The sequence below is a fragment of the Notolabrus celidotus genome, chromosome 22, assembly GCF_009762535.1.
Source record: "Notolabrus celidotus isolate fNotCel1 chromosome 22, fNotCel1.pri, whole genome shotgun sequence".
Lineage (NCBI taxonomy): Eukaryota > Metazoa > Chordata > Actinopteri > Labriformes > Labridae > Notolabrus > Notolabrus celidotus.
This window is the reverse complement of record NC_048293.1, coordinates 24,774,281-24,787,166: the sequence shown is the minus strand read 5'-3', so window position 1 is coordinate 24,787,166 and position 12,886 is coordinate 24,774,281. Positions and strand designations below refer to the sequence as shown.

Below are 12,886 nucleotides of genomic sequence, written 5' to 3'. Positions count from 1 at the left end.
TATGTAAGAAGGCAAATACCCTAAATTTCTTCAGTGGTTCTCACATGTTAGAAATATTCTTCCTGAATCATTCAAAGCATGATCATTTTATATCAAGATTTTATTCTGAGTAACAGAATTTAAACTTGGACAAACTTGCACCAATAAGAACATCATAGTGTAGACTCCTAAATGTGACAATAGATGAAGAGACATGGGGGGAAGCTCTGACGCTGGCCTCCAGGATTTCAATATGCAACAGATATAGAGAATTGCAATACAATATATTACATAATGTTTATATCTCTCCATATATTTACAGTAAGTTTACAGCAGGAGCCTCCCCAATCTGTCCCAAGTGCAAAACAAACACTGGAACTAGAAAGATGCAAAGATGTTTTTCAACGTCTCCCCACTTTTTGCAGTGTAAAACCCCTCGTCCATTCCCATGCCTTGTGCCCTTCTGTAGGTCCACAGCCAAAGCCCTAAAACCTTTAAAGCCTCGTATGACTCTAACGTAAGCTCCTTAATAATTTAATTCTGTTTGGAATCTGGCGTGATTGGAATGGATGGGATTATCACGTTTGGAGACTTTAATTCTGCAGGTCCATCAGGGGTGAGCCAGTGTAACATGGTAATAAAAGCTAAAGGGGGCGCGTATGGAGAAAATAATTAAAACATGCTGAGGGGAATTAAAACAGAAATGTCACTCAGAGTTAATAATTAACACAAATAAGCAAAGAAATGTCAGTGTTGCAGAATGCCTTTGTGTGCTAGATGTTCACACCTTGAGAAGCTGGAACAGTAGGGACAGCGAACGTCTCATGTTTGATTCTTTTAAAGCAAGACTTCAGGTGAAAGTGACCACTGTTCCCCTGAAAGACAGTGATGGTATAATGGTTCATGGGTAATGCTTTCAACTTTTATTTTCCATTGCTTAATTATTTGCAAGTACAGCAGAAGACAGAAGATAAAGAAATCTTGAGCTCCCTTTTTACTTATTCAACCAGGTTTACCTCGTTAAGATAAGGAATTTAATGAAGTTTTTAGAGTTGCAGCAACAATCTCAAAGTCCTACATGGGGTGGGAATCAAAAACCGGATCCGACTTAGTACCGGTTCCAATTGATCAAATCCCTTGGAATTGTACGCCTCAAACGTTATTGATTCTTCTTAACGATTCATTTCCCATCATGACGTCACTTCACGTCGCAGTACTACCTCTCCCCTTTCGGAGTCGGGACGCTTTCCCTCAGGCTCAAAAGGCCGCCACGTCCGGACTCACGTAGCCGAAAATGAGGCACCGAGAGCGGGTAAAATACCTCCACGATGACCCCTGGAGAAAAAGGGTTTTTTCCTCTCCAAATTCAAAGTGTTTTGGTCCAGGCATGAGGGGCTGAGAGTTTGTGCCTGAGTCAAACTGTTGTTCAGTATGTTCAAGTTGAATATGTTCATGTTCAGTCTTGTGCAGACATCATTTTGGAAAGAATAAAAGGCTTCCTTCTGGTGTGGAAGACTGTGTAGAACTACTTTTTTTCCCCCTAAAAAAAATACTCAGGAATCGTTTGGAGAATTGATAAGGACTTGGACTGATAAGCAGAATCGACAATGGCATTGACATTGATAAAATCTCATCAATTCCCACCCCTAGTCCTACAATAGGCAAGAAAACCCATCCAAACAGCTTGGACTCCAAAGATTTCATTAAATACCTCATGGTGAAAACAGACTGCAGTTTGAAATCATGATGTAAAATGTTCAAAGCAAGAAAAAGAACCCTGAGAGATTTCTTTCCCCAATTCAACTCTGGCTCTAAATTCTGCACCCCTTGTTTTTTTTTTTCATGCTATCAGATTAAATTAAAGGATTACATGCCCCTTTACAGATTGGATAAAAAATTCATGCTTTATTTAGCTGAAAGTAGCAGGGATATTTTCTGAGTGGTAACATGAGGATATTTTCCTTGACGGCAGCCAAAAGTAGACTGAATCTGGGAAAAAGATAGATGTCAAAGTAGCACTGCTGTGAGTAAACGCACCCTCCCTGGCCATAAGTTATCATAAGAATTAGGTTTTATTATAAATGAAGACTATAACTCTGATCCCAGCCTCCCTCTGTTTTCTGTTGGTGGTCTTGGCCTCTCCTAAGCATCAACTACAGCTCGTATATTACCACCTTTTAGCTTCCCCTCCTCCTGCGTCGCCACTTTTCTCTCCCTCCTCCTCCTCCTCCTCTCTCAAGAGCTCAAGGCTCGGCGACCACAGCAGAAGGCGTCACTCATCTGCTCATGAGAGCAGCCATTGACTTCAGTTTGACTCCTCGGCTCTGAGAGGGGGGGCAGACGGGGTGGAGCCAGCCGCTCTGAAAAAAAAACAACATTTGCCAGCGTCGAGCATTGAGCCGCCTGACTCTATGTTACCATGCAACTGCAAAAAAAACGCACACACAGGCATAATATTTACACTGTTACAGTATTTTCCGCATGCGCCTCCAAGACAGAGAGAGAGTGGAGGAGTGTGTACTGTAAGTTAGAGGGAGAAGGAGGAGGGAAGGAGATCCTCAACCTACAAATGTGTACGTCCTGTGAATGGCTGGCCTCTTACCTAAACGCGTGGGGTTAAACGTTTGTGAAAACACTAACCCCCCCCCCTTCTCTGGGTCGGCACATTTTCCTACACAGGTGATGTTAAGTGTTCCACCCTGAAAAGCCTCTTTGTTGACATCACCCTCTCCCCCGTCTTTAGCAATTCTGACCTCTTTCGGGGGGTGTTCCCTCCACGCTTGTCTCGCTGCAGTGAGCACAGCGGCGGCATGTTTCCACTTAAGCCGTCGAGGTCGTCCCTCTTGGCCCGTGGAGACTCTGCCTATCGATGCGTGGCAGGTTCTCTGTTCTCGCTGTGCCGGGTCTGGCTGCTCGCTTTGAGCTTCTGAATCTGTCAAGTTAGTATCTGTCTTCTGCTGCCATCAAGCCACACCTGGTTTGAATTATTACACAGAGTTTACCCGCAGACTCTCCTGGGATTGATTGCTCTTGACTGCCGCAGACAAAGCAATTTCAGGAGGTGCAAAATAAAAGATCTCTGAATTCTGCAGAGAGAGCAGACAGGCCTAACTCAGTGCTGTCTCTCATATATAAATAATCCCACATGAAATGTTCTTTTTATCGACTCTGCAGTTAGTTAATTTTAATGACTGTCTAAACCTTTGTGGCTTTGCAGTCACCGAACTATCAGGAAGCATATCTTTTTGTTACTTCTTGACCTTGAGTGCAGCAGCTCAACATTAAAACAGCTTTGAGCTTCCCATCCTGGGTTTCCAATGTGGTGGATACTTGTGCCATCATTGTGTTTCTGTGTACTTGAGAAGTATCTCCAATCACTCCTCTCCTTGATATCTTCTTCCCTGTGAAACATTTCTTAGAAAATTTGATCCAAAGTGAACCAGACACCTTATCAAACTGCTGTCCACTCCTGAATCCTTTTCATCTCAGTCTTACTATTACTCTGTGCTGTGGGCGTCTCAGAGCTGCCTCCCATCAAAATGTCTAAAAGCACGTCAAAAGATTAGTCTCTGCTTAATGAATCTGTTCTGCAGCAGGCAGCGTGTTTTTATTAAAAGAGCATTAAACCTGGATTAAGATTTTTAAGTGTTTGTTCAAAGGAGTTTTGCACCTCAGCAAACAAGCGCTGCACGCAGCAACCAGGCCGCTCTGTGATGTTTTATACCAAAGGATATCAAAGGAGGGAGCGGGGGGAGAGATATCTGATGTGGAGGAGGAGGAGGAGGAGGAGGAGGGTTTCTCTGGACAGACCGCTCATTTGTAATAAGAGGAATATGAGCATTTCTTTTTCAGCTTCATTTTGTGGTATAGTGAGCAGCAGTTTAACTGTATCTCTGAACTGTTCTTGTATTTGTCTTGTCAATGAAGATATTTTAGTCTTGAGACAAACCTGACTTGGTTTTTGATGGTGCTATTGTTTTAAAATGACACCGAACTCTTCCTCAAATCTCTCTAAAATGGGCTTTCCCTCAGAACAGATTTGGATGTGTTGTAATGATACATCCTCACAACTCTTCCCTCTTCTCTCCCCTCAGTTGAGACATCAGCAGTGGAGTCTGGTGATGGAGAGCGCCGTTCCATCAGACCGGGGAAACTACACCTGTGTGGTGCAGAACAAATACGGTGCCATCACCCATACCTACCAGCTGGATGTGCTAGGTAAACAACCAACAAACATTTACTTTCACTCCTGCTTCTGTGTAAACAACGAATAAATTAACATGCAAGAGTGGTTTTAAGAACCCCGTGAGATTATGGATGGAAGAAAGATTTCATAAACCCTCCATTTCCTGCAGCAGATCATGTCCACGCCTTGTGCTAATGACTCCATGTTTTCTCTCTCTCAGAGCGTTCCCCTCACAGGCCGATCCTCCAGGCGGGCCTCCCGGCCAATCAGACGGTGGAGGTAGGCAGCAACGTGGAGTTCCACTGCAAGGTTTACAGCGACGCGCAGCCGCATATCCAGTGGCTGAAACACATCGAGGTTAACGGCAGCCGCTACGGCACTGATGGTGTTCCCTACGTCAACATCCTGAAGGTGGGTCTGCGGCCCCGACACCCCGGTTCAATACCTCTAATGAGTCTCTATCTCAGCGGTGATAGCCTGGAGTAGAACTGAACATTTCACTGATAATTAATCCCTCCTAAATGTCTTGTTTAATGAGTTTTTACAGCAGGTGGGTCTTCAGGGCCCACAGGCTCTTTTTCACTGCAGCGTATAATTGATGAGCTCATTCCTCCAACACTACACCTTCATAATGAGGCATGAAAACCTCACCTGCACTTTACTACATACTGCAGCTTAAACAAATATACATGCATTAACATAATAGTATCACTTTAAATTACAGTCGAGCCTCCAGTTCTTATACATGACACCTGAAGCACACATACAAGGCTCTCGAGTGTCAGCCTGAACAGTGAGTGGTTACAGGAACGGATGGATTAAATTGAATTAAATCATATTTGAAGGTGGATTTTGTAAAAGGCAAGAGGTGTTCTTGCTGTAGAGCATCAAACACAGGAACGTATTCAGATTTCAGCTCAGGATTTTCAATCAATCTTTATTTATATATTGCCAAATCACAACAAACGCTATCTGAAGCCTCTTTCCAAACAGAGCAGGTCTAGACCGTACACGTAAGACCCAACATCAAGACAGGATAAGATCCAGTCCCATCTTACACACAGGACTCAGTCTGATCTCATCTTAATCCACCATGAGCAGAGCACTTTGCAGCATTTAGCAAGTTACAGTGGCAAGGACAAACTTCCTTTAGCAGGCAGAAACCTCCAGCAGGACCAGACTCATTTAATGGACATGTATTTGCAGTTTTTAAGTTGTACTTGCTGCACTGGTTCTAAATGTTTGATAGCACCTAAACCCAGGATCCATCCAGTCACAGCATTGTCTGAAAAGCTCAGATGGATTGACAGTCTGGTCTCATGCATGTTGTTTGTGTGCAGCCTTTATTCTGTGTTGTTGCATTTTTAAAAAGCATTTGTCAATCAGAAGCACTCCCTGGTGAAATAAAGGTTAAATACACTCAGTGGGGAAGGCGTCAGGGAGTCTTAGGGAGGGCTTGCTCCTGTTAAAGAGCAGCTCCTGGAGGTGTCGCCTCCCCTGGCAGCATCGCTGTTCAAGAATAGAGTAGAAAGCATTCCTCACCAAAGAGGACAACACCCATAAACCCGCTGTGAGGAGTGAAGAGAAGGAAGACTCCCATGGACAAACCAAGAAGGCCCTTTTGCTTTCTTATTTAGCCTCCCTCCTTTCTCTTTTTTTCGCTGCCTCTCTGGAGAGAGCGAGGGAATAAAACAAACATCTGGTTTGGACTAAGTTAACTGCCGTGGTGGCGGCAACGCAGAGAGAGAGACGGGCTCTGTAAACCGCCGCTGCCGTCAGATGTGTTGCGTCGCGTGGTTTGAGGAGGAGAAGAGAGAGAGAGAGAGAGGGGGAAGAGGCACCCAAAAAAGCCATGGAAAAAATGAGTGGAGAAACACAAGGAAGGGCAAAGTCAGCAGGGAGAGAGAGAGGGAGAGAATGTGTGACAGACTGGTGGGTAAAGATGGCGGGTGAGAGAGAGAGAGAGGGATAGATAGAAGGAATAAGGGAGAGAGAGAATTAAAAGAGAAATGAATAAAGGAAACAGAGTCAGAAATATGATCTCTTTGAAACATGGAGTCAGTCACTTTAATGACTTAGAGATTCATCTGAGGCTCACAATAAGGACAAATTCATTATTGTAACCCTGAGTTCCTACAGTCTAAATTACATTTTCATATTTCTATCTTCATACATTTAAAGAAATAATTAAAAAAAGATTAATAATTAAGCCAAACTTTAAAAAAAAACAGCAAAATAAATACATTTTTTTACCCAATTTATTATCACATATTTAATTTATTGCTGTGCACTAGATAAGAAGTTTGGCACCAATCTTGTATCTTTACAGTACTTCAGCACTACAGCTTCAAATACAAACTTGAACTACATTGAAACAGCCCCCTTTGGCTCTGATGAAATACGCCTGCTTGCGACGGCTGTCTAGATGAATGTTAAAACCCCTGTGAGGACTTTTTAATCTGCTGTAAAACAGGTTTAAATTGAAACTGATCCCTCCTTTGACCTACCAAAGCAAACAAAACCCATCAGCAACATGACTGATCATGTCTGTATTGTAGTTATTTAATGCCTGAAACCGCTGCGAGGGGATGAGTGTCAGACTGGTTGATTGACAGAGCGCTGAAGAAACAGTCTTTCTGTTGCTTTCAGCAGCAAATATTCACAGGGAGAGATTCGTTTGACTGTCAAAGGGAAGAAGGATGGGGTGAATGTTACCTTGGTATGTACAGGACAAGATCAGCAGAGCTTTAAGATGTACGTCTTTACCCATAGGGGTGCTAAAAGAAACACCAAAAGCTCCTCACTTCAGCTTTAAATTGTTGTTTGTTAAAGAAATAAAATTAGATTAAGAAATTAATAAAGAAGTGATGTAACTGAGACATATTTGACTTAAGTGGTGTGTTTTTGACAGTGATGACAGTTCATTGAAGTCTGAGCTGTGTACAAAGTTCTGCAGAAATGTTTCCAGATCCAGTCGTAAAAGCGTCCGTAGATGTTGTTCAAACTTAAAGACAGACATGACAGAGGAAGACATAAAGGAGTAGGATACTTCGAGAGATGATGGAAGGAGAGACAGAGAGGAAAAAGGAGAGAAAGAGGAGGCCAACAAAAAGTGAAGAGCGGGGGAAAGTAAGCCTGACAGCCCAGACCGCGGCTCCATGCTCTATTTTCAACTACCACATAATTGAAACAGTATTTACTGAGATCTGTGCGTACCTCTCCTCTCTCCTCTCTCTCTTTCTCTTTCTCTCTCTCTCTCTCTACCCACCACAGTTCATTCAGACTCTCTGCAACATTTCATGTGTGGTATACAGTATACTGTAGGAGCTAAATACATCTGTGTGTGTGGAGGAGGAGGAGGAGGGAGTCATGCAAGCCTGAATCGCTCTTTTGATGCCTGGAAAAAGAGCTAACGATGAGCGACTCGCCCGGCGTGTGCGGGGAGAGGGGGAGGCGTCTGGAGCCGAGCCGTGGATGTTCATTAAGCAACCATAAAACATGATATGTTTTCTCCTTTATGTGCTTTGCCTGTTTAATTATTCATCCACAGCTTCTCTGCTGAAGTGCCTGTCACAAGCAGTGTGTGTGTGTGTGTGTGTGTGAGCACGTGTAAGTTTGTGTTTTTGCATGTGGCTCACACACTTCAGGAGATTGACATACTGTAATGCCTTTAATCTACCGTTAGACAGCGTGTGTTACTGTGCAGTGTACAGTGTGTGTGTGTGTGATTCTACAGTTGTGAGGTTGTAAGACTTTTAATCTCACAAACTGCAGAAAAAGTGTGTGTGAACATGTCTGTGCTAGTTTCACTGATACATAGTGTTTCTTTAGGGTCTATATGAAGTAGGGATTTTAAAGTAGAGGTTCAGCATTTGTAAGAAATACATTTATTCATTTATTGGGATAAACTCCTTGAGATGTGTCATCTCGTTTTAGAAGGGGTCCCAAACAGACAATCACAAATAGAAAACAGTACAATATAAAATATACAACAAAACATGAATCATTCAAAAGAAAAAAAATGGTATCATCCAATAATTTGTGTTTTACGTCAGGGTTTAGTTAGGTAAAGGCCCCTTTACCCACAATGACATACTCAAAGTTAAGTTAAATGCAGCAGCTATATATTTGTGTTTCAAGCAAAAAAAAACTGCACATATGAAAAATAGATTATATCACAAAATATAGTACAAGAAAACAAGCAATCTACATTATTTCACTTTCAAACTGTGGAGCAATAGAAAAGACAAAAGTAAGAACTTGTGCTCAACCTTGTCTGCTTGCAGAAACTCAAGTTTTGTCTTTTTTCTCCAGGTTTGCATATATTTTCTGTGCATATGTCCCAGTGAGCATTTTTCTGTTGTAGCCGGACTCAAGAGGGACTGTTTTTCAACATCTATTTGAAGACATAGATTAAACATCTATGTTAAGACCATATTTCACGGGGAAATCTGCCCCTGCCTCAAGATTCGTCACATTTTCAACTCCCATCTTGTAGATGCGCCTGAATTGATTTTTTGCTAAGATAAGATAAGATAAGATACTCCTTTATTCGTCCCACAACGGGGAAATTCATGGAGTTACAGCAACAAACAAAAAGAAGAATTTCAACAAGAATATATATAGAAAAGAAATGTCCATCAGAGACAACAGCTTGGTCATAATCCTCCTGGCCTTCTGGCCTTCTTCACCAGTGTGTTCAGTCTTGCTCTCCTGTATCCTGTCCGCCCACAGCAGGTGAAATCCTTCCAATGTGGTGTTCGTGTCCGGTGTTAGCTCTGTTAGCATGATGCTACTCTGCAAGTATTCCCTCAGTAAATTACAGTCACGAACCAAAAATACAAGTAATGTTGAGTTCGATCCCACCACCTATAGAATTAAGGCGTACTGCTCAAGACTGTTTGCAACCAAATCCCACCTCCATCACGTTCCTGTCAGGCATCAGAATACGTCAGCTTGCCATCTTAGTCAGAGTTACACAGCTCAAACCCCTGCATGTGTGCAGACTTCAATGCCTCTACACCTTTTATCACACAGCTCGTAATGTGCCATAGTTATGATTTATATATGGAAGTTAAAACAGGTCGAGATTGGGTCTTAGTGTAGATGAGATTTATACGACTGCTGCAGAGTTGCTTTGAAGAAATACAGTCACAATCATCTTTCACCTCCTTAAAATGACCAATTTATCAAAATCATGAATCAACATTGTATTTTCTGATGCATTAATGTCATAAATGTGTTTTAGCAGGTCAAAAGGTGTTTGGATTTAGGTCTCTGACATTCAGACCTGACTTCACTCAGCTTTCAACTACATTCCAGCGTTGACATCCTGCTTAGTGCTCACTGGGGTTCATGTGTTCTTGTAAAGGCCTCACTGTGCCTCTCGATTTTCCCTTTTACAGAGTGTTGTCAGTAAACACACCGAGGCCCACAGTAAGTTGAAACTGTCCAATGTGACAGAGAGAGACGCCGGGAAGTACTGGTGTCGCGCCTCCAACTTTGTAGGCAAGTCGGAAAATGCTTTCTGGCTTAAGATACACAAAGCAGGTAAATCCTGAGCTCAAGAGCGACAGCCGCCTTCACCACATCTGATCCTCTGCTGTGTCTCCTCCTCTCTGCGGGGCTCCTCTTGGTTGTGGGTTTAATTGGTTTTCTGGCTTGCTAATAGGACGAAGAGTCGTGCACAAACACACATCAACAGACTTGCATCTCACTGCTGGTATTTAAGTTCAAATGCTCACATTGTGTGAGCTTGTAGCTGTCATCCATTTGAACGCCCGGTGCCACTTTGTCTTACAGATCAATAACAAACACAATATCACACCTTTAATTACTGCAGTAACTTCAAAAGTCTCGCCCTCGCTTTCTCACAAACCGTCTTTTAAACACCAACACACTCACACACAGATAAAAAGCAGCGTGAAAACCCCCCACCAAATCATGCTGCACACACACACACAACATATTGATTTCCCTGGGAGTGCATCCACCAGCTGTATTAATGTGCTTTTATATGAAAGCATGCAGCGGGAGTCTGATTCATGACTGGGTCTGGATGTCACTGTTGATTACTGAGGCTTGGGGAATGAGAGCGCCCCAACCCCACCCCCTACGAATCCACATCAGACACTGGGTTTGAAAGAAGCTCCCCCACTGGTCATCACAGCAACCATTAGTCAAAGGGGAAAGCCGCAGTTCAGTAAACTCAAGGATATCTATAATTAACCATGCTCATAGAGGGGGGTATGGCATGATATTATAAAGCTAGTCTTTGTAAGATTGGTCATCTGAAAGTATTTAAAACCAGATCATTATTTTTTATTATTTAAAGCAATAAAGCTAAAAGAAAATCTTAAAAGAAGCGGAGGACCCGGAGTAGATCCCTGAGGAACGCCTCGAAATTTACAAAAAGGCAGATCAGAGGGGAAAAAAAGCTTTTGTGTCAAACTAACAGTAATTACTTTCAAAATGACATCATGAGGCCCACAGTAAGGTAGATTATGCTTAGTATTATATTCATTAGGAAAGTTAAGAAGCCAAAAAAGGCTTTTGACACAACTTGAAGAAAAGGGAATGTCTTGTTTAGAGAGTCCTAGAAACAAACCTTTAGGTAAAGGGATCCTTCTTGCTTTGGCATCAGAAATAATGCTCAAAATCTAACAAGAAAAAGCAGAGGACCCAGAGTAGACCCCTGAGGAATCCCATGAAATAATATACATGCATGGAGACAACAGTTCTGTATCAGATAAACAAGGACATCACTTTCAAGGCAAGACCTGTGGTGAGGGGATCTGTATGTTTTGCTTTGGCATCAGATCAACTTTATGCTGGTGTAATTTAAAATTTTGTCAATCAGGAGAAAATCTCTGACCCTGCGACACATATTGCCTGAAAAAATGTAGCATATGAAATCTATCATTTCAGCATTAACAGTTCAATCTTGTTTCTGGAAATTTCTCTAAAGAATAACAGCCTCTTGGAAAAAGCAAACATATTGATATTTGAACTATTGTGACTATAAGGTATTCCCACATATTCAGACTCCTGGGACTAAATCAGAGATCAAAATGACTTGAGAAGAATCATTCTGGATTAAAGACACTGGTTACATTTTTAGATTAAACCAGCGAGCTTCTTTTCCAGCGTGGTGAAGGTGCTGCTTGGGTGTTTTCAGGTGCTGGTGGTGGTGGTGGTGAGGAAAGTGCATCACTGCTGATTCAAGCCCCTCACTTCTATCCTTTCTCTCCAGGGTGCTTCCTCTTAAAAGCTTTGGGCTCATAATGACTTTCCTTTCTCTTTCTTCGCTTTATCTTTCCCTCTCCCACAGACGGCTGGTATTAATACCACAGATAAGGAGCTAGAGGTTCTCTTCTTGACCAATGTGTCTTTTGAGGATGCGGGCGAGTACACTTGTCTGGCAGGGAACTCTATCGGCTATGCTTACCACTCTGCCTGGCTGACGGTGCTTCCAGGTATATTCTCCTTCTCTCCCTGGGTTTTATTGTCCTTTTCTTCCACTTGAAATGTTATGAGATGATCATTGCTGCTGTAATTATGCTGAACAATGTCATATTTTGCTCAGTCGCGCAATCTTTGACGCTCATTTTCCAACCTATTATTGTACATTATGTCAAATTGCTACTTGTTAACACATTTTAAAAGCGCTGCTACAGTGTCGACGCCCCTTTAATTGGACGTAGCAAACACACAATTCTGCCGTCATTGAAAGCTGCTTTTTAATCAGAGCAGATTGTCAGTTTAAATGTCTCAAGGCTACGAGGCAATTTAAAGACATTTTTGTGTTCTGTGTTCAACACTATAATTACTTCCCTGGGGAGAAGCATATCACAGGTGCAATTACCTGCTACTGCATAAAACTACAAGCAGAACACTGAGATCTGTTTCTGATTTGATTTACAGATCCATAAAAATCTGCTTCCCAGAATCTTGGAGTGAAACGTGCAACTGAGCAAACAAATATGTCTTTACAATCATCAAGAATAAATATTTCAGTAGCATTAAGTGTGAAATGATGGTATTTTATCATATATCTTGTTCGATGTATATAGTTAAACCTCCTCCTTCCAAAGCAGTGGGCCCAGAAAAGGAGGACTACTATGCCGACATCCTTATCTACGTGACGGGCTGCGTACTCTTCATCCTCGCTGTGGTCATCGTCGTCCTCTGCCGCATGAGAATGTCGACGCAGAAGACGCTGCCAACGCCGCCCGTGCAAAAGCTGTCAAAGTTCCCCCTCAAGAGACAGGTAACAGAAAGTAGATACAAGATTCGTACGAACACTTTTCCCTTCTCTTCTCTCTCGATAACTTTGATTCAACAATATGCAGATGATGTGATTTAAATTAAGTAGCATTAAGATCTTTTTCCTCACAAAACCCCTGGAAGTGAATGAAAACCTCAACTACAGTGCTTGAATTTTGTTGACTTCATTGTCATTCTTATGAGGTCTAGAGACAATAGAAATGAAGTCCTTAAAATGCTGGAAATTCCAGGGTTTATTCCAGACCTGAAGAGTAAGAAACACTGGTAAAAAAAATCTAGACTCATCAGAAACTCATTGCAAACCAAAAGTTCTCCCTCAAGAGACAGGAAACAAAAAGATACAACCCTTTCCCCCACTTTCTCTCTTCCTGTCTGTGAAGCTTCACTTGAAGCATACGTTCAATTACTTTGGTTAGATAATATGCAGATGATGTG

At 42.2% G+C, this 12,886-nt stretch overlaps 1 protein-coding gene across 3 annotated transcripts in view; it reads left to right on the top strand.

Moving 5' to 3' along the window:
* fgfr3 (fibroblast growth factor receptor 3) overlaps positions 1 to 12,886 on the top strand; it is a 94,707-nt gene that overhangs the window by 62,672 nt on the left and 19,149 nt on the right. For 2 of the 3 annotated variants that reach the window (XM_034675350.1, XM_034675349.1), the window contains exons 6-9: positions 4,074 to 4,197; positions 4,386 to 4,576; positions 11,496 to 11,640; positions 12,259 to 12,434. In XM_034675350.1, coding sequence (XP_034531241.1) covers positions 4,074 to 4,197; positions 4,386 to 4,576; positions 11,496 to 11,640; positions 12,259 to 12,434 — 636 coding nt within the window. The remainder of the gene's footprint in view (positions 1 to 4,073; positions 4,198 to 4,385; positions 4,577 to 11,495; positions 11,641 to 12,258; positions 12,435 to 12,886) is intronic. The other variant, XM_034675351.1, reaches the window with a different exon arrangement.